The sequence below is a fragment of the Sebastes umbrosus genome, chromosome 12 (genome assembly GCF_015220745.1).
Source record: "Sebastes umbrosus isolate fSebUmb1 chromosome 12, fSebUmb1.pri, whole genome shotgun sequence".
Lineage (NCBI taxonomy): Eukaryota > Metazoa > Chordata > Actinopteri > Perciformes > Sebastidae > Sebastes > Sebastes umbrosus.
This window is the reverse complement of record NC_051280.1, coordinates 25,482,065-25,503,656: the sequence shown is the minus strand read 5'-3', so window position 1 is coordinate 25,503,656 and position 21,592 is coordinate 25,482,065. Positions and strand designations below refer to the sequence as shown.

Below are 21,592 nucleotides of genomic sequence, written 5' to 3'. Positions count from 1 at the left end.
CCGCCGCCATTGTGAAATCTGGTGAAGGAACGCCAAGTTCCGGTCACATGACCGGAGCACAGCCAATAGGAACGCTCTCTCAATGAACTGACCTGTGATTGGTCAAAGTCTCCCGTCACTGGTTAGATTTTGTAAAGCCTGAAAACAGAGCCATGAGGAGCTGCAGAAGTCTAGTTATCTCTCAGAACACTTGAATTATAATATGCTGAAAGGCAAAAATATACTCCCTACTGCCACTTTAACTCAAGTGACAAAAACTACAAATTGATTATTGCTGTTTTTCCCTTAATGGCTAGACCAAACCACCACCAGGAAAAGCAAACAGCAAACAGCTCCCACATTGTAAAAACACAGCTCAAAGCCGCTCATAAAGACTGTGTAAGCAGTCTAATCTGTTTGTGTGATGTGAAAATATGTCAGTTTAGTAATTTAAATGACAACAGTTGCAACAATCTTAGTGGGAAAGAGGGATGGTGGTTTAATTGTTTGTGTGTGTCGGGGGTAAACTAGAAAGAGAATCACTTCAGAGCAACCACAACAGTGCTACAGAGTTCATGAGAAGAATTTGTAAATCACACAGGGTAATTACTTCACAAATAATGGGGGTTAAACTGCGGTGGGGATAAATACAACAAGAGTTTTTTTCCTCCGGACCACATGAAAAGGATTCCATTATTAGAGCGTTACGAGCTGCTGATCAAGAAAGCCTCTTTGAATCCCATACAAGAAAAATGGGTCCAGCTAAAAATGTGAAAAAAACACACAAGGCTGTGCAATTTGTTGGTCTGGTGAATGCTTAAAATATACTCCGCATGCAGCCTCGATCACTTTCAATTACAACTGAAGATATCTCTGAGAAAATCTCGCACCACTGATGGTTTAATGGAGCGGGTCAGGACTGGTTCACAAAGATAAACATTATGTCAAGCTTTTGGCGCTGGATGTGGACATCTGTTGAACAGAGAGAGAAACACAACTAGCATGGACTTAAAGGCACTGCCATGTTTGGTAGCAAAGACGTCTTTACACCTTCATTAGATCACTCCGATCAAACGCGCTCCATGTTTGGTTTAGAGAGAGGAAGAGGCAGAGAGAGAGATGGAAACTATGGACGGTAACAAGATAGGATAAGGGTAGAAAACCTAATATCTACCAAAAGGAACAAACACCCTGTAGGGTGTAGTCTCGTACCCAATTAAGAAACCGGAGAAAGTCATTTAGTAGTAGTCAAAACAAGGAAACTGCTACACAACATTATGTCACTCCTAAGATAACAGGCATCACAAGACAAGCTAGCAGCTACTGGAAGAATAGCTTTGAGCTAAATGCTATTATCAGCATGCTAACATGCTCACACTCATAGACTGTATAGAAGAAGTGGATGTAGTCACTGTGACCTTACGGGACCTTACCCGGTGGTTTGTGGACTGCTGTTTTGAAGCCTCGAGTTCATTTTGGCCGTCGCCATCTTGTTTTTTTGCAACCAGAAGTGACGCGAGAGGGTGGAGCTAAGTCTTCTTCTTCTTCTTCTTCTTCTTCTTCTTCTTTTTGGAGTTTCATTGGCGGTTGGCAAACAACGATTTGGTGCATTACCGCCACCAACTGGTATAATATTCAAAAACAATAACTACAAAATAAATAAATAAATAAATAAATAAAATAAAAACTAATATTTTTTCAATCATATTAATTTGTCTAAGATATTGAAATAATATTCTATAACACTCATTTAGTGAGTTGTTCTTTTTAGAATATCTATTAAATCAAAATGTACTTTAATCTCTGTAAGGTCTTGAATCAAATGCCTTATTTCTTCCTCATATCTCTCACGATGCAATACAACATGCTCCACCGTTTCCCCTACCTGTATCATGTTTACCTATTTTGAATAGTGTGTGGAGCTAAGTACAACAAAATGCTGAATAAGATATTTTTAGGCGACCAAACCAAAAAGTGTAATCAAAAGTGTAGGGACAACGCCGTGGTAGCGACCTGTCAATCACAAGATAGCCAAGCCCGAAAGCATCCCCTGCTTTATGGTCTATTTGACTCTAAATGGGATCATAATTTACTAAATGAACATCGTGCTGTATTGAAGAAGACTTGAAACTAGTGATTGAGACCATAAACTCATGTTTACAATGTTTATTGAGGTAATAAATCAAGTGAGAAGTAGGCTCATTTTCTCATAAACTTCTATACAATCAGACTTCTTTTTGCAACCAGAGGAGTCGCTCCCTGCTGGCTGTTAGAAATAATGCAGGTTTAAGGCTTCTGCATTGGCTTCACTTTACAGACCCGGAGGTCTACAAAAGTCATTTGGTTTCATCCACTGGGGACCATGCATGGATATCTGTGTACCTGTGAATTTTCACTAAATACCTAAAAGGTAAATGTCATTGTGCTAGAGAAGAAGCCAGAGGATCGCCAACATCATTAGATTTCATCCTCTAGGGACCATGAATGAATTTTTATGGCAATCCATCCAACAGTTAGAGAGAGATATTTCAGTTTTCGACCAAAGTGGTGAAAAACTCTACCACAGGGCACACACACTCTGTAAGGGTGTAGTCTTGTGCCCAATTAAGACATTGGAAACAGTCATTTAGTAGTAGTCATAACACAAGACAGCTGCTGAAGAATAGCATCACCCCATGGCATGGTCATAAAAACAAAACACATTTTGCAGCTTATTAAACTAATCAACTCTAATCTCCTTCTGGGCACTGTGCCTGATCCACAGTGAAACCAATCAGCTTAAGATACCATGTGAACACCGCGGCCCAAAACCCAGCTCATAATATGCTGACACATGCAGTAACTTAACATGGAACAACCTCTAGATATATATATATTTATGGTTTATTCAGGTTTTATGTGGAGACAACGTGGTCTATAAGGATAATACAAGACACTAAAGGCAAATTACACTGCTTCTAAGCATTCTCATATGTGAATGTACTTTGCCACTCTGGCATACTTTCTGTGTGGAGGCTATATTATTCCAGAGAGCCATTGGGGAGAGGGGTTAAAGCCTGGAATGCACACTATTTCCCCACAGGAAGCCAAGCATGGAAGTCTACCATTGCCCCCACGCCCAGATCCCTCCATCGCACGCACAGTTGGCCGGCTTCTGAATTACAGTACAAAAGTCATGTATGACACACAGAGACTGAAATGAACAACACAGCACGCTGCTCTTGATCTTTCTTTTTATGTTTTTATTAAAGACATTTTATCTTTGATACGTCTTACAGTTTCATCGTACAAAATTTCACACGACAAATACAAAAATATTGAAAGGCAATTTTTTAATAAAAACGTACTGGAGCTGTCCGCCTTGAGAGCTTTTTGTTTTTCATAAAACTTAATATTCACAAGTTGTCAACTTTACTGGATGACATCTGCCAAAGCTTTGCCTCTTTAAAAGCAGCATGGTTTACATTTACACAGGTCTCGACACACAAAGTCATAGTGGGCGTTTTCTTCAAAAGATATACTGTATGTGTACACGTGAAACAGTATTGTACAAGGTATGGTAGCATGCAGAATCCTTCTGATGCTGTATATAGTAGACTTCCAAGACGTGTATGAAGAAAAGACTAGTTTCCCTATAAGTGTCAGATCAAAGTCTGTCTCAGTAACTTAAAGTCAGGATGCTTTCAGTCAGTGGTTTTAAGTTGTTTTTTTTGCTAAGAAGTTAAGTTACATTAAGCAAAAACATATTAGCATCACTACTTTAAAAATTCATCGTAAAGATTTTCATCTATTATAATGCAGAGCCTCATTGCCAGCCCTATTGTAGTGCTTTACAAGACTATTATGAGATATTAAAAGGTTACAATGTGCCAAAATAAGGATTTTTTAAAAACTGTTTTACTAAATTGTGCTTCGATACTGAAAAGCTACTGTAAGTAACCATTGCTCTAAGTCACTGTCTTTATATATACACGACTGTGTGGCATACAGTATATCACAAGATGTGAATCATCGCTATGATTAGTAACAGTAAAGTACATGTACTGCATGTGATGCTTTTTTTTCCACAGTGTTTCCGTGTCCAAGTTACATGATGTGTCTGTTGGAGCAGGTGCCCGCTCTCTGGCTGAAGAGAGGCACACTTGTAGGCTATTAACACTGAAATATATAGACATGACATAAAGACACACTGGCACGCTCACAGAAAGACCTCACCCATACACACACACACACACACACACACTCTCCCACACACTCTGACCTAACACTTGTGAGCACCCGTCTGGTACATATAACAGACAGTCATTTCATTAAATGGCTCAGTGGGGGCTCGTCCTAGCCAGCAGAAAGAGGCCCACACATCCAACACATACGCTCTCACTCTACTTCACCGCCTACTGTAACTTATGTGCACCTTCTAAAAGAATTACACTACATTATAGACATAACAAAAAGCTTACGAAGCTTTCCAAAAGCTTCACTTCAGGTCATTCAAGTGGTGACGAACAGTACTTGAGTTTAGTTAAAATAGTGCTATAAAAAAAAAATCACATATACAATGCTTATGTTTGTAATAAAAACCAAACAAAAATCCTTCATGAAATCAAAGGAATTTGTTTTTTTGTCATGTGTTTGTTTGTATTAGTCACACAGTGAGTGAGTGGCAGGAATATTAGTGTAGCTCCCACGCTGGATGCAGCTGAAGAGAGAAGGCACAAAAGCCACACACTTCGTTTACAGCTGCCGTTTCTCGGTTTTGTTTTGTTTCAGACGTTTGTCCATGGAAATGCCTTGACAGAGGAGAATCTCCAATAATCTTCATAACAGAAGAGGTACGAAATATCCTTGGTCGTCTCTTTTCCACATTACAAAATGTCTGGTGAGACATTTCCGTTGAGAAAGCAAAATTCTCTCGACTGTTTTCCGTAGCCTCCTCTTCTCTCGTCCTCTGAGATGTTCAAGATCCCATATTTTGTCTGCATCATCCAGATTGTTTGGATGTTTGTTCTATCCAGTAATGGCCAGTGGCTGTAGCAGTGATTTAAAAATGGCACAGGTCAGGGTTACGTACAGTTCACGTTTGCAGTCTTCTCTATGCCATGATGAGATGGTTGCTCCGCTCTCTGATGTCTGCCGGAGGAACGAGATCTTTCTTCACTGGGGTTGGCGACAGTGTAGAGCGTCTACCTTTGTTCTTGAACAAATCAGAGACAAAGAATACCTGCGGAGGGAACAGAAAAAAAAAACTTGAACATCTTAATCATTGCAAAGTGGAGGGGAGGAACAGTACAAGATACACTACATAATGGACAGTAGACTACACATATAATATAGCACATATTAGGGGTGTCAAAGTTAACACAAATTTGTTTTAACCCACTAATTTCTAACGTATTAACGCAACCAATCTTTTGAAAAACATTCCAACATAATAGAACCACTCACTATGCAGTAGGCCACCAGAGCTCCCTGCACAAAACCCGCCAGGACATCAGTGGGGTGGTGCTTGTGGTCGGAGACACGGGACAAGCCGGTGTAGAAAGACATCATGACCAGGGTGAACTGGGTCAGAGGGCGCAGCAGGCGAGCTCCATGCCAGGTGAAACGAGACTGCAGGTAAAACTGTAAAAGAGAGAGAGAGAGAATTGTGAGGTGATATACTGTAGATAGAAACTATATTGTTATCTAGGGAGGGAACTTTGTTTTTGAATATGGTGTATTTATACAATTCATTAACTCACCACCAGGTAAAGCATGGTGTACATGGAGAAGGATGCATGTCCAGAGAAGAAAGACTTCCTGAGAAGAATAGAGGACAATCAGCATTGTACCAAAGCTTACAATATGTACAAATACAGATGTAAACTGTATAAAAAACACACAGTTCAACAAAATCTTGAATGCAAAACATTTTAAAATTAGGGCTGTCAAAGTTGTCGTGAAGGAGGCTAAATAACGCTCCAAACTTGCGCTAAATTTTGGCGAGAAAAAACTGGCATGGCCATTTTCAAAGGGGTCCCTTGACCTCTGACCTCAAGATACGTGAATGTAAATGGGTTCTATGGGTACCCACGAGTCTCCCCTTTACAGACATGCCCACTTTATGATAATCACATGCAGCTTTGGGGCAAGTCATAGTCAAGTCAGCACACTGACAAACTGACAGCTGTTGTTGCCTGTTGGGCTGCAGTTTGCCATGTTATGATTTGAGCATATTTGTTATGCTAAATGCAGTACCTGTGAGGGTTTCTGGACAATATTTATCATTGTTTTGTGTTGTTAATTGATTCCCAGAAATAAATATATACATACATTTGCATAAAGCAAGCATATTTGCCCACTCCCATGTTGATAAGAGGATTAAATACTTGAAAAATCTCCCTTTAAGGTACATTTTGCGTGAAGATAAAAAAAAGTGTGATTAAATATTATAATCAATTGACAGCCCTATTTAAAATATGTTTCTACAGTATATGTTTCTCTCAATCAAAATACCTGGCCTCCTGAACTTTGCTATCCGGCCCCTGACACTGGTAGTCAGTGATGTAGCCCAGAGAGCAGTTGATAGTAGAGAAGTCTGGTTTGCACACATCCAGGAAGTGAGGGCGCATGCGGCCCACTGACACTTTGGCGATGTCAGTGAAGGACTGGCTGATGGCGCAGCCGAAGACGAACACGCCCACCTGCTTGTACAGAGCAGATATGTACGGGTTGCCTACAAAGGACTTGGATCCCTCATTCAGAAAGTAGATCCTGTAGCTCTCCCCGATGATGATCTGAAGGCACAGAAGAGATGGTGACGTCAGTGGATCAATATCATGATTTTAACACAGCCCCAGTCCCGATGTCCACCCTTATTCCTAAGCACCTAATTCATCTCCTGAGTGCTCCGTGAAAATGTGTGAGCGCATGAGAGCCAAGCATTTTATGAGGAATGGGACAGCACTTTGGGAATTGTGTTACTTGGAAAGAGGAATGTGTTTTGCCAGCCAAGTGTGATGCTCATATTTCACATGTAATTTTAGTGTTTGTCATTATCTGAATATAATAATAGCCTAGGAAACTTGTTCTTCTAAGGTCTTTTGTCATCCTTTAAGACATGTCATCACTGTTTTTAACATTAGAACACTGTAAATTGTGCTTGCCAAATTTCACGGAGGGACAGCGCTAAGCTAAGCAAACTTGGATGGTCAGAGTGGAGAATTTAAGTGATGTATGCGACTAAAATAACCCTTTTTTTAAGTATCAAGATGTTATTATGACATCTAAAATAAGAACTTCTCCTGAAGTGGTTCGAAAAGGGCTACTTTACAGTTGAACGTGTTTACCTGTGCTGTTCTACTTCTGAGAGAAAACAGCGAAAGCGACGTGGGAGGCGACTCAAAACTGTCCGCCGTGTATAGTTTTCTCTAAGTGTGTAAATAAACCACCGTCTAAAAACCGACGACTGACGTGCAAGGCTCACTTAGGGGGAGGTGGACGTGCCATAACTCACAACAGCTGTTCCAGCTCAAGAAAGGCCTTCCCAACCCCCTCATCACCCGTTGTCTTCCAGCAGCTCACAAATCAGTGAGGAAGAGGAGTCAGAGCGAGAGTGTGGGGGAGTTTCTGGGAGAAAGTGGAGGGCCGAGTGACGGGAAGGGAGGAGGAGGAGGAGGAGGAGAAAAGGGGGACGTAAGAGGAAGGTGAGAGGAGGAATGAGGAGGGAGCGAGGGAGGCACTGCTGGATCTAATCAGCAAAACGCTGAGCTAGGCGACGTGTCTGATTTTGGTGGCCAGACTCCACCAGACGCACGTCGGGGGCCGCGTTTGTTTTTCACCGCTCTCTGAAACGGCTCCGATTTCACACGGGATGTCTGGCTGTTTTCATGTTAGTATCTCCATTTCATCAGACATTCTTTCGAGGGGCGCAGAAAATAAGTCTCATTCTGGGAACCACTCTGCTAGAGGGATAGCCCTCTACGGAGATTTGACAAGCTGATTGAGATTGTGCTGTTCTCCACCATCCAGGCCTTTAGAGCCAGCTCGATACAGCCCAGCTGCTTTCATGGGAAACAGGGAAGAAAGAGTGGGGCGGTGGGGAAACACATCTGGTTCCCCTTGTGTGAAAGATTTAACTATGTGAATGAATAAATGAATTGGCGTTGTAGGACGTGTAGCTGTTACACCGAGACCTCAAGAGATAATCATCATGGGTGCAAGACGCTGATTTGTGGCTCACGTCAAACGTCTTGTGTTTCCAAATCTGACACCGTGGTGTTTTCTTTTCTTCTAAAAACGGATCGGCATAAATTATAAAAGGAAGTGGCCTCGTTGTGTTTCTCAGCTCTGTTCAGTGGGAAACGAAGCACTAAATGACCTGATGTTGGTGTTTTCTAGTTCAGAAAACACAGACGCCCGCCAGAACGCTCCGGTGGGGGGGAAGATGGATTGTAAAGTCGGGTTTTGCAAGGGGAAAATGAGATATCTGGCAAAGTCCCCTTGTTTTGGGCCTTCACCGCAATTCCACCCCGCCAATTACAGTATTTAACCGAACAACCATTGCGTCAACCATAATTACACAGGGCCAGGACTCCTTCTCACCATGAAAACCCCTGTGGCCCCAAGTCTGTATAGTAGTCTGCTCTCCAGGAGGACGGCAATGCCGGCTACAGGGACAGACGGGGCCATGCCGTGAGACAAGGCACCTTCCCACTGTGGGTCGGCCAGGTGACGAATGCTGTGCTATGGCGGCTCTGAGTAACACCGTAGAGGAACTAGGACGTTTCTGACTAATTGAGAATGCTGCTGAGCGAAGAGTATAGAAGCAAAGAGGCGAAACTCTGGTGCTTTTCTGACAGCGGCCGCTAGATGGCACTGCGTTACCACTGCCGCCATTTTGGACTGAAAACACCAATGAGTCCATAGCCATGAATGTGTAAAGAAACGTCTGTAAATCAGAGGATAATCTTTTAAATAAACACTTAAATAGCCCTCATTTAAATCAGCAGCACAACAGAAGCGTGTCAGTATCTACACTGGATTTCTTTTTGAGCCACAGTACTGCTGTGAATTCAGAAGTGTTTTGAGAGAGCTCAAAGGCCAGTACACAATCATGTACTTAGACGCACAAGCAAGGCCGAAAAAACGCTTCGGGTCGCAGTTATCTGTGGACTGAAATGCTAGCCATTACGGAGCCGTGTAGACGGACGCATTACTCAAAATGGAAAGCGTGTCTGAAAGCCGTGGCAGAAAAATGTACGGAGACGATTTGAGCTTCAGCCTCCGAGCGGTGGCAAACGGAGAAAAGTGAAATTGAATTAAAGGATGTTGGGAAGATGACAGTTTAGTGTGCAGATCTTGGATACAGCCTCACTGTTTTCTCCCAGGAGATGGCAACAAACTACTCAACACTTCACTTGCTAAAGTGCCTTAATCAACAGAGTCATCTTAAGCCCCCGAGGAGAAAAGCCTTGAACAAATGTTGTTGACTGTTTTTTTTATCTGGAATGTGCTGAAGCCAATCGGAGGGGCAGATAGCACAGGTATGGGGAGTCGTTGTTTCAGTAATCATGGAGGATAATCTCAGTTTATAGCCTCAATGAGTCAACAGTCAGATAAAGCCCTGCTCTGATGGAGTGTGCACAAAGATATTTCTCTGAACATAAGTTCAGTGGGAATGTGCACGGTTTGGCTGGAGAAAAGCATGAACACATGTTGCAATTGCATTTAATTCAACAGTTTAAAATCTCTATATAATCACCATATTATTATATATTAGGGCTGGGACGATTCACCTATCTCCCAATTCGATACTATCACGATACTTGGGTGCCGATTCGATAGTTATTGCAACTTTTAAGTATTTTAAGTGATTTGATATTGCGATTTATTGCTATTTTTGTTAACTTTTTTAACACTAGACCATGGGAAAAAGTTTAATCATACACTTCTAGGGACTTTTACTTTGGAAAATATCTAATAATATTTGATTTTCAGCATGTATGTAGTCAGAGATGTCCTTAAGTCAAATATATCAGTCATTGTCAGGCATTATTTATAAAAAAAAATTCCAGCAACCCAAAAATCAATGAAAAAAGACATTTCCCTCATACATTAGTGGTATTTTCTTTTAATTTATAAGGGATATGTAATGTTTTATACTTCTGGTGAATATAATCCAATCAATCTTATTTCAATATTCGTATTATTTATATACAGTTCCCTTCGTTAACACCTTATTTTGAAAACCGGACGTAGTCACACGTGTATACGCCGCTAACTTTGTCAAGTCCGTCTCTAGCTCTCCCGTCAGCTCCTTTCTCTTAATACATCCATGGTCAGCTCCATCGGAGCCGTTTGAATGCATTTATCATAAATGTCAGTATATGGGTGCTCTACAGGTGTAGCGTTTTGACCACGGAGATACGAGTGGCGGCTGGCTTGACCACACGATACGATATGATAACGTTTCCTGTCCATGACAGAGTTAGCATGCAGCTTTAGCCGTGATGTCTAGCTCTGCTTTTCATGGCAATGTGTGAAACCCAAAGTGTTTCCATACTTTACTGTATGTGTAGTGTTTACCACGCTGGATTTAACATGTGAAGGTGCTGGTTGTATCCACGCGGATCCTTCGCCAAATTCTACTCTTTCGTTTCAGCTCGTGGCGGCCGACTTGTTTGTTTAGGTTGAAGGATATGGAACGGATATGACGTCACGTTACTCTGACTACAACAATAAAAGTGGTAATTTCTTTCTATCGCTGCATTGACTCAAATGAAGCAAATATATCGATTCCAGCATTAAAAAAATCTATTTCAAAATCGTAAAAAAATATTTTTTAAAATCATGATACATAGGTGAATCGTCTTTTTCCCCCCACCCATGTTATATATTGTTGGACATGTTATTGTAAACAAATCAGACATTTGAGAAACACTACAATGCACTGAGGATGAGAAATGATGTGGTCAACATCTGGTCAGTGGGTGTCAGTGGGTGCTGCTAGTAATGGTGAAGGCTGCTGAAACACAAAGAGTGATGATGACATTAGTGATCAGAGTGAGGAGGTGACTTACAGAGAGGATGGTGATAAGAATGCCAGCAGCGCTAAGCACACCGTCGTTAATGGTTTCTCCATTTTTGGCCGGGTACTTGATGGACTCATCGTCGCAGTAAAACCCTCTACGGTAAGGCTGAACAGCGCTGGTCTCAATGACCAAGAAAGGCAGGCCGGCTAGTGTGAAGAAGCAGTGAGCGGCACAGAGAGAAAGACGGGGGTGTGGGGATGGGAGAGAGATGGAGGTGCTGGGTTAATGATACGCAAATTACAGAGGTCGCAGGTACAAGCAAGAGGCAACAAGGGAACATCTGGGACAGGCTCAGTCCATTCTGTGGCTGTTATCTGTGACTAATCAGGAAATAATGACTCCAGCTTTTGTTCAATATTCAGGATTTGTGGTGAATTTTGAGCAGACATATGGTTGTCTTAAAGGGCCATATCTGTTTATTTTCTCTAACTGATGGCCATTTTCCAAAGCACACCTAATGTTCTGGACTTCTCTCTTCAGGCTACCATGGTTTCTATTAATTTCACTACAGAATGACAGTTAGCTGCAGACATTTTTGAAATAAAAAAGGAACCTTAAATACACTTCACAGAAAATGATTGCCAACAATTTAAAAAGGGATTTTATTTTTATTTTTAACCAAAAATGCCAACAAGTCACTGGTTCCAGCCTCTCAAATGGGAATATGATCTAATTTTCTATATAGTCTTCTATGGTAGAAAATTGTATATCTCCAGGTTTTGGACTTTTGATTAGATAAAACAAGCAATTTAAATAAGTTAACTTGTCACATGCATTTTACCTCAATTTTTTGACATTCTATATAATTAACAATTATTCAATTATTTGAGAAAATAACTGGCGGTTGCATCCTTACAAATGACTATTTTAAGGTCAAGAGTGAACCTTCAAAGCAAAGTTTTTTGGTATGTTTTACTTGATAAAGTACTTTAACAGTTAAAATATTTTCTTACAGTAGTGAAATTAAGAGTGCATTGAGTAGCGCAATAATCTGCCATTAATACTACATTTATACTGTACATTTCAAGAAATATTCTTATTTATACCATTCTTGAATTTATGTTTAACACACTTAATAAATCCCACTTCTCAGCATTTTGTATTTACTTATTTACATTGTGGTATATATTGTACGTCTGATGCACATATTTCTAATATTTAAAATTTCTTATTTTTATTATATATTTATATATCTCTACATATATTGTGTTATATATTGTTGCACACAATTTACATGTTACATACTCCTTTATTTCTATTTTCTTACATTTCTGTGCTTTTATATAAGAGCAACTGTAACATAACTTACAGTAGTGAAATTGATAGAAAGCAATGGCTGCCACTTGGAAATCAATCTGAAAGTTATGATAATACCCAGTAGCTTTGGAAAATGGTCATCAGTTATGCACAGCATACATGATTTGCAGCTAATGAGGTACGACATGCAAAACCACTGAGTGTGATTCAGAGCCTGTCCAACCAGTCATGTCTTTTGAGGCGTCACAAGCCAACCATTGGATGAACTGAGCGTGTCCCAACACGTGTTCTCTAGTTGTCTTGCGGTACCACAGCAGGACTTACTGAGACCACGGGCACAGTGACGCCCACGGCTGTGAGCACAGTGTTGGACACCGTGCTGCCCTTATAGGTCAGCGCGATGCTGTCGTCGTCGCAGAAGAATCCTCTCCGGAAAGGCGGGAAGGGAGATTTGTGCAAAAACACGGCAACAAGCAACACTGTATGGTTGGACACACAGTGGACAGCTTCATCAATACACATTATCAACAAGGAAGACAAACAGAAAAGCAACAAGGAGACAGACAGACAGTTATACAAACAGATTAAAACTCCCAGCAGACATGTATTCAAGTTATGTATCTCATCCCGTTTTCTAAACTGACACTGATGCCGTCATGAGCCAAAATAAACAAAATAAAATGTGTCGGAATTAACGCCAAAATCAAAGCTCCGTCATTGTTTTAGACTTAAGTGAACCTTTTATGCTTAGAATAGCATCACTGGATCTCAAACAGGCTGAGTTAGCGCTAAAAGGATTGGATGTGTCATGTTCTTAAGAGAGAGACCATCGCTGCTAACTGACAAGAAAAAAACACAAACAGTATCAGAGCCATCCTTCCCTTCCTGCCGAGGCTTTCAAGTGCACTTAAAAAGGCCCACTTTAAGATGCCTTGGGGGGTGTCTGCGTCTGATCAATTTAGTGTCTTTCGCCACTTAAAGTGGCAAAAAGATCTTATTTATCTCCTGACAACAAACAAGAGTGGGTGTTACTGAGATGCAAGCCAAAAAGGACAGCTTATATTCCCCCATTTACCAAAGGCTTCAATGGAGGACTTTGAAATTGGAGTGTGGACGTGTGGTACCCAGGAGAGGCCTCAAATCTCTGACAGAATTTGGGAAAACACACTTTCAAATCACTTCAAAGCACCATTTAACTGATGGCTGAGCTTTCAAGTCGCTCTCTGAATAATTCTGCGATCTGCCGATACAAAGGAAAACAAACATCGGCGCTGACTTTCTCACACGCTCCCTTCCTCTGTCTCTCGGGTCTCAGAAGCTAAAAGGCACTGGGGGTGTAGAGGTCAGCGGCGCTGAGAGCCGCTGAAGGCGGGACGGTTGCGGTGAAGGGGGGGGCATGATTTCTCAAACCAAATGTCAACACACGCTTCAGTTGCTGAGCCCCTCAACCCCCTTACATCCACACACACACACAGCTGACTTTGGCCTTTGAAGGTCCAGCTGGGTTGATCTCAGGTTACAGACAGAGCTCTGCTGCCTGATGGGAACTCCAGAGCGCCGGCGTTCCCTCCGCATTCAGCAGGATTCACATTATTAACTTTCGCTTTTTTCATTCTCGCTCTCCAAACAAATACCCCCGACGAGGCTACAATCAGCTCCGGAGCAAGAAAGAGCAGGGTGGTATGTCTCAGAGTTCTGTAACTGTAAAAACATACAGTACTTTACAGTACCCTAAATCCTGCATGTCTGATCCCTTCAGTTTGCTTGGCCTGGCCGTGAACAGAACCACACAGGACTTCCCAAAACATGGACTTTGGCTTCCCAAACTGCTGATATATATGTATCTTTTAAAAAGCATACACGGCTGAAAGTGCTGGACGTGAAACACGTTAACCCCAGAGTCCTGACCCCAGAAAAACACATTCACAGAGCCGATACAAAAGGCCAGGCGCAGAGGGCAGAGATTGATGGAAAGAGACAGGATTGAAGAGTCCACAGCTTTTAAGGAACCTGCACGGGTCAAGTGCTTCAAACAGCTGATTGGAAAGAAGAAGAAGAAGAAGAAAAACACAACCCACTACAAGACGCTGTCAGGCCCTGTTTTCCAGACACTCAGCGGGGATTTCTTCCCCGCTCCGACCCCCCTTTCCATCCGTCTAAACAGTGCAGCATCAGCACTGAAAACAGCGTGTTAGGATTTTCCCCTCTTACCCTCTTCCTCCTTTCCCGCTTCTAACAGCCAGGGGGCGAGGAGGAGGAGGAGGAGGAGGAAGAGGAGGAGGAGGAGGGGGACGCTGTGCTTGTCCTGCCAACAACAACAACACCAGTCAGCCAGCGTGGGTATGTCTTTTGCATTAGCTCAACATCAACCCAAAGAGAACAGAAACAAACAAAATGGAACAGGAGTTGGAGGGAGACAGTTTTTCTCCCACCAAGTTTTCAGTTGCTAATGTCAACATCAGGTGTCTTCTATTCCATTTTGCCCTAAAGCAGTTTGCTTAACAATCAACTGGGGGCCCCTAACTGAAAATAAGCAAACACCGCAAATGAAGAACAATGATGACTTTTTCAGCACATAACCGAGCTCCGTCTCGGTTAAGACACACTTGTTAGAATTTCCTACGCTTGCCCGTTCGCCTTTCCCCCAGTTCAGCACTGGCAGCTCCACGGAAACTAGATTCAGTGTACAACCTCCCTCCTCACACTGGATTAAATCCCCACCATATTTTGGAGGCATCGGCCAAAACACAGAGTGTGACTTATTAAAATAAACAGACGCACATTTTCCACTTGCAGGGATCTCTCACTGTCTGGCGTAGAAATGTATACATGTCTGAGGTAGTTGTGGTGTATACACAGATGCAGTTGTTTTTACTTGCAGCAGCACAACCTGCCCCCTGTCTGTCTGTCTGTCCGTCTGTCTGTCTGTCCGTCCTGCTGTAAAACGTAGTTCATAGTTCCACTGCAGAAGGGAAACCGAGTCTGCCCACTTGAGTTAAATAAAAGTGCATTTACATTGAATTGCCAGCGGCTATAACTGCTGCTTTTCACTGCATTTGTTATTCACATTTCTAAAGAAGAGGAGGTTAAACACAACGCAGTTTACAGTTTACATATCTGTTCCTCCTCTATTCCCACAGCCCCCAAACACACAAAAACAGAAATGGTAATGCTGACAATACATGTACATACAAACACAAATAAATCATGCATAACATTATCACATATAAAGTACATTTATAAACACACTGTTCACGATCCAACATTTTAATGTTAACTCAATTGAAGCATTTAAAACACCTGAAATCATTGTGTGCCTCCAACATGTTCTCATTCCAACTCGTCACGTACCGCCGCTTTAACACGCCCCTCACTTTAGGTTTAGGCAACAAAACCACTATAGTTAGGTTTAGGTTAACACTACATGATTTGGCTTAAAACTAGGGATGCATCGATACCAATTTTTTCAGATCGAGTACAAGTACTTACATTTGGGTACTCCCTGATACCGAGTACCGATACGAGTACTTCTCTGTGCCAAAAGACCCTCATTAACAGCCAGCTGGAGGTTGTTAGCGACACACGGCAGGCTGGGGAGTCCCGCCTACGAGGCGGTGCGCCGCAACCGGCTCTAGGTCGGCTTGGAAAGGCTCGAGGCGAAGGTGCTTCCCGGGGCTGTGGCCGTGGCCAAAGTGTCACTGGGGCAGACTGTCCTTAGTGCGCCCAAACCGCGTCGTGACCCCAGGGCGGGGCTCGGCCCACGTAAAAGGCGCCAGGGGTCTGGAGCAATGTCCGCAACCCACACGACCCGTCTTGAAACACGGACCAAGGAGTCTAACGCACGAGCGAGTCAGTGGGTGCAAGCAAAACCCCGTGGCGCAATGAAAGTGAGGGCCGACGCGCGCCGGCTGAGGTTGGATCCCGGCCCCGCGAGGTCAGGGCGCATCACCAGCACGTCTCGCACGCACAGTCAGGGAGGTGGAGCGTGAGCGCGTGCGATAGGACCCGAAAGATGGTGACGAGAGGGTAATGTCACGCTCCCGTAAGGTGGTATCGGTGCCGTTGTATTGGAGCCGTTTTGCAAGTACGAGTACATGAGCAAAGTATCGGACCCGATACTGGTATCTGTATCGGTGCATCCCTACTTAAAACTACAACGTTTGTACAGTGAAAATGACACTGAACGTTGTGAACATGGGACACAAGCAAACAGCTGATTGTAACATGATGCACGGGACACGAACAGCGGTCTCCTGGATGAAAGCCCTTATGTTTGTTGGAACAGCCACCAGATCAAAAGTATCTCATATAACTCTCACGTCTTTGTTGTAAAGTGTGACAAATTAAAATGTCGAAACAGCTGTTTGACCATTCCTTAATGTCCCAGTGCCACTTTTAACTTTCTGTGATTTAACTTCTTGACTTGAGAGACCCAAAACAATCTTAGAGCCCATATTGTCTGTTCTAACTGGGCAGCACTTGTTTCTTTTTAGGGCTTCAACTAAAACGGACCCTTCAAGCTCAATTTACCACTTTAACCGGCACTTCAACTCCTTTCAGTGCTTGGAAGTTCAACTGAATCTTCAACTCTTGAAAGCATTTTCTCAGCTTATGTTAGTTCATTTTAAAGCGTTAGTTGAACCAAATTACAAAAATTGGAGATGAACGTCCATTTTATTTTCTGAAGTTTTGAGATACTTGATACTACCCCAACATAAATACCACAAGCATGAACCAACCATTTAAATCCAACTCTCCACAGTTTCCTGTTTACCTGGTTCAGCATGAAAAAAGGAAGGCTTGCGTTCACAAAAACTTAGTTGCAACTGTAGCCGATTAACCACCTTTTACCCAGTGCTGAACCAGGACAAAAGCACACAGAAACATTATACTGTAAGACGATTAAGTGGGAAACATGAAAGCCACGTGCTACGGCTTAATGTAAACTGAACCTGATCACCTCACCAGGGTCCAAGCGGCCTCCTGCTTTCCTTATTTGTCAGGATTTAGTTCCAATCACCACTGAATCAGAGTGAATTTATGACTATTTATGACTTTGAAGTGTTATCTTTTACTGGAACTGGTGGTCTACTGGGATCACAGTGACCGGGGATTGTTGTGCATGAGCAAGCAGGAGAGGGAGATATACGACTGGATGCAGTAATACTGGAACTGCAATCAGTGTGTGAGAGAATGGAGGGACTTTGTGATTACACACCATTTCCTCCTTGTGGTTGCTCCCTTTAAAACCACATCTTCAGCCAGAAAAACACTGCTGGTTTGTTGACAAGCTTCTCTGTGGGAAGGCACGTTGCACACAGAGCAAATCACGGGGATTTACCCACCGTAGAGACAAAACACTAGACAAAAACTAAACATAGCTTGTCAGAAAAAAATACTGTTTATACTGTATGATGTTTCATGGGGTTGTTTTAACAATAGCTGGTGTTTTTCCCCATGCAGTTGCAACAATTTAGTTTTACCGCTTTGCTGTTTGCAATCATGTTCTCACACTGTTTGACAGAACACATTGCAAACATATGGTTTTATCAGAGAAGAAAATAAATGAGTGAAATTAGTAGGACCATTGGGTTCAAACATCAGTGCAAAAAAAAGAATATTTAACAACCTTTAACTCAGTGTCTGCAGCTGCTGAACATCACAGGACCTGTGCTGATGAACATGCACACACACACACTCAGGTCTGACCTTTTCACCACTTCCCTTAATTACTCCACATATACATATACATATATATTATGCCAGATGTTGAGATCAAGAGAATTCCTGCTGGTGAGGAATGTGAGCCTTTCTGGAAAATATAATGAGGAGTCAAAGCAGAGAGGTACAGTACAGGTGTGGCTGGACACCAAAGAATATATCCCTCCTGGAGCAAATCATTAGTTTCCCCTTTGCCAGCACTATTTTCTTTGAGGGGTGGAGACATGGAGGAAAACATACTTTCACTAGCTAAGCTGATGTATTTTTGGAAAATATGGAGCTTAATAGCTGTTACAAGTTAAATGTGTGGGCTGCAGTTGCTAACGGGGCATCACTTGTTGCTAAGGTAACACAGCTCGAGATTTAAAGTACACTTAAAAGTATACTTTTATAAACTAAAAAAGTGGGTAAAAATTAAGTCCCAATTAAGAAGTATTGAAGTAGTACACTTACTGTACTTATCTGAGATATACTTAACAAAATTATACTTAAGTATACTTGGCTTATAATGAAAAGTATACAGAAAAGCATATTTGATTGAGTACTATAAGCTCACTTAAAGAAAACTTACAAGTATACTTGCAGTAAAAACTATTAAACTAGTAGTTTACTGAGAGTATATACTTTAATGTGTGCGTTCATAAATCAAAAAGTGGGCTGCAAGCATATAACTAGTTAACTAAACGTATACCTAGAAGTTCACTTGTAGTATAGTTCATATCATAGTTGCAGTACAAAATACAACTTGGATGCAAACTAGTTGTGTACTCAAAGTTTACTACTCTTACATTTAAAGTACACTTAAAAGTATACTTAAACTACTATAAGTAAACTAAAAAAGTGGGTCAATTTAGTCCCAATTAAGAAGTATTGAAGTAGTACACAAGTATATACTACTAGTGCTTTAATATAAGTATACATATTACATAAAGTATACATGGGACTATACTTAAGTTTATATCCTAAAATAAACTTGAAGTATACTTCTTTTTTGTAAGGTTTAAGGAGCAAAGAATAGTTAATCTTGAACACTCTTCCAATTACTTCTTAATTCGGACTAAATTGGCCCACTTTTTTAGCTTATAAAAGTATACTTTTAAGTGTACTTTAAATGTAAGAGTAGTAACCTTTGAGTACACAACTAGTTTGCATCCAAGTTGTATTTTGTACTGCAACTTGTGAAGTGAACTTCTAGGTATACTTTTAGTTTGCCAGTTATATACTTGTAGCCCAATTTTTAAGTTTATGAAAGTACACATTAAAGTATACTCTCAGTAAACTACTAGTTTAATAGTTTATAGTTTTGTAAGTATTATTTAAGTTAGCTTATAGTACTTAATCAAATATGCTTTTCTGCATAATTTTCATTATAAGCCAAGTATACTTGGACTTTTCTGTATACTTGCCAAGTACACTTAGATGTTTCTGTATACTTGTTGGTATAAGCTAAGGATAGGCTATACTTGTAAGTGTACTACTTCAATACTTCTTAATTGGACTAAATTGACCCACTTTTTTAGTTTTATAAAAGTATACTTTTAAGTGTACTTTAAATGTAAGAGTAGTAACCTTTGAGTACACAACTAGTTTGCATCCAAGTTGTATTTTGTACTGCAACTTGTGAAGTGAACTTCTAGGTATACTTTTAGTTTGCCAGTTATATACTTGTAGCCCAATTTTAAGTTTATGAAAGTACACATTAAAGTATACTCTAAGTAAACTACTAGTTTAATAGTTTATAGTTTTGTAAGTATTATTTAAGTTAGCTTATAGTACTTAATCAAATATGCTTTTCTGTATAATTTTCATTATAAGCCAAGTATACTTGGACTTTTCTGTATACTTGCCAAGTACACTTAGATGTTTCTGTATACTTGTTGGTATAAGCTAAGGATAGGCTATACTTGTAAGTGTACTACTTCAATATTTCTTAATTGGACTAAATTGACCCACTTTTTTAGTTTTATAAAAGTATACCTTTAAGTATACTTTAAATGTAAGAGTAGTAAACTTTGAGTACACAACTAGTTAGGTATACTATTAGTTTGCTAGTTATATACGTGTAGCCCACTTTTTAAGTTTATGAAAAGTACACATTAAAGTATATACTCAGTAAACTACTAGTTTAATAGTTTACAGTTTTGTAAGTATTATTTAAGTTAGCTTATAGTACTTAATCAAATATGCTTTTCTGTATAATTTTCATTATAAGCCAAGTATACTTGGACTTTTCTGTATACTTGCCAAGTACACTTAGATGTTTCTGTATACTTGTTGGTATAAGCTAAGGATAGGCTATACTTGTAAGTGTACTACTTCAATATTTCTTAATTGGACTAAATTGACCCACTTTTTTAGTTTTATAAAAGTATACCTTTAAGTGTACTTTAAATGTAAGAGTAGTAAACTTTGAGTACACAACTAGTTAGGTATACTATTAGTTTGCTAGTTATATACTTGTAGCCCACTTTTTAAGTTTATGAAAAGTACACATTAAAGTATACTCTCAGTAAACTACTAGTTTAATAGTTTATAGTTTTGTAAGTATTATTTAAGTTAGCTTATAGTACTTAATCAAATATGCTTTTCTGTACAATTTTCATTATAAGCCAAGTATACTTGGACTTTTCTGTATACTTGCCAAGTACACTTAGATGTTTCTGTATACTTGTCGGTATAAGCTAAGGATAGGCTATACTTGTAAGTGTACTACTTCAATATTTCTTAATTGGACTAAATTGACCCACTTTTTTAGTTTTATAAAAGTATACTTTTAAGTGTACTTTAAATGTAAGAGTAGTAAACTTTGAGTACACAACTAGTTAGGTATACTATTAGTTTGCTAGTTATATACATGTAGCCCACTTTTTAAGTTTATGAAAAGTACACATTAAAGTATACTCTCAGTAAACTACTAGTTTAATACTTTTTCCTGCAAGTCCTGTAACACTAACATTAAAATATATATTATTACAATGACACAATATGAAGCCATAAATCCACTGCAGAGTACCAGAAGATGATACATTGTAAACATGACATCATACATGTTATAGGTGACATTAATGAGCATGCACAGTGTGAGACTCTTCTTACCTAGAAACAAGCAGAAGAGATCCACTCCGACCAGTAACTTCCTCCTGCTGTGGTCTTTGCAGTTATTGTTGTTCAGTGAACTCCCGCCGTTCCTCGTCTCGGCTGCCATCGTTTTCTCATATATCAAACAGCGTTGCATTTAAAAAACGTTTTGTGTGCTTCAAAATAAAAGGGATTAAAAATCTTACAAGCTGTCGCAGTGCGTTTATTTATTATTTTTACTATGTAAAACGTGGCTTCTTCATAAAAGAGTCGTCGTCATGTGAGTCTAAACTAATGTTACACTACAGTTCCTGTCTGTCTACTTCACAATCACAGCTCCTTTTCTACTAACTTCTAACCAATCTACTCCTCTTTTCTTCTTCTTTAGGAGTAGTGAGAGTCCTGTGACAGCCTTTCCTTGAAAGCCACTCCTCCTCCAGCTCCTCCTCTTTCAATTAATGCCATATGGCAGCAGCTGCTCCACA

General features: G+C 40.6%; 1 protein-coding gene and 1 long non-coding RNA gene across 3 annotated transcripts in view; one reads left to right on the top strand and one right to left on the bottom strand.

Moving 5' to 3' along the window:
* Positions 1-10,510, top strand: part of LOC119498673 — a 19,093-nt gene extending 8,583 nt beyond the window's left edge. The window contains exon 3 of the long non-coding RNA XR_005209161.1: positions 10,368-10,510. This is a non-coding gene — a long non-coding RNA (uncharacterized LOC119498673). The remainder of the gene's footprint in view (positions 1-10,367) is intronic.
* Positions 3,201-21,592, bottom strand: LOC119498672 (phospholipid phosphatase 3-like). 2 transcript variants are annotated; one of them, XM_037787718.1, is made up of 6 exons: positions 21,126-21,592; positions 12,633-12,787; positions 6,475-6,755; positions 5,721-5,778; positions 5,425-5,601; positions 3,201-5,200 (listed from the first exon to the last, which is right to left on the bottom strand). In XM_037787718.1, exons 1-6 carry the CDS (start codon positions 21,262-21,264, stop codon positions 5,072-5,074), a joined length of 939 nt encoding a protein of 312 aa, XP_037643646.1. In that variant the 5' UTR covers positions 21,265-21,592; the 3' UTR covers positions 3,201-5,071. The 2 variants fall into 2 exon arrangements, with proteins under 2 accessions (XP_037643646.1, XP_037643645.1); XM_037787717.1 differs by lacking the exon at positions 12,633-12,787 and adding an exon at positions 11,040-11,197 and having other exon boundaries at positions 21,126-21,585.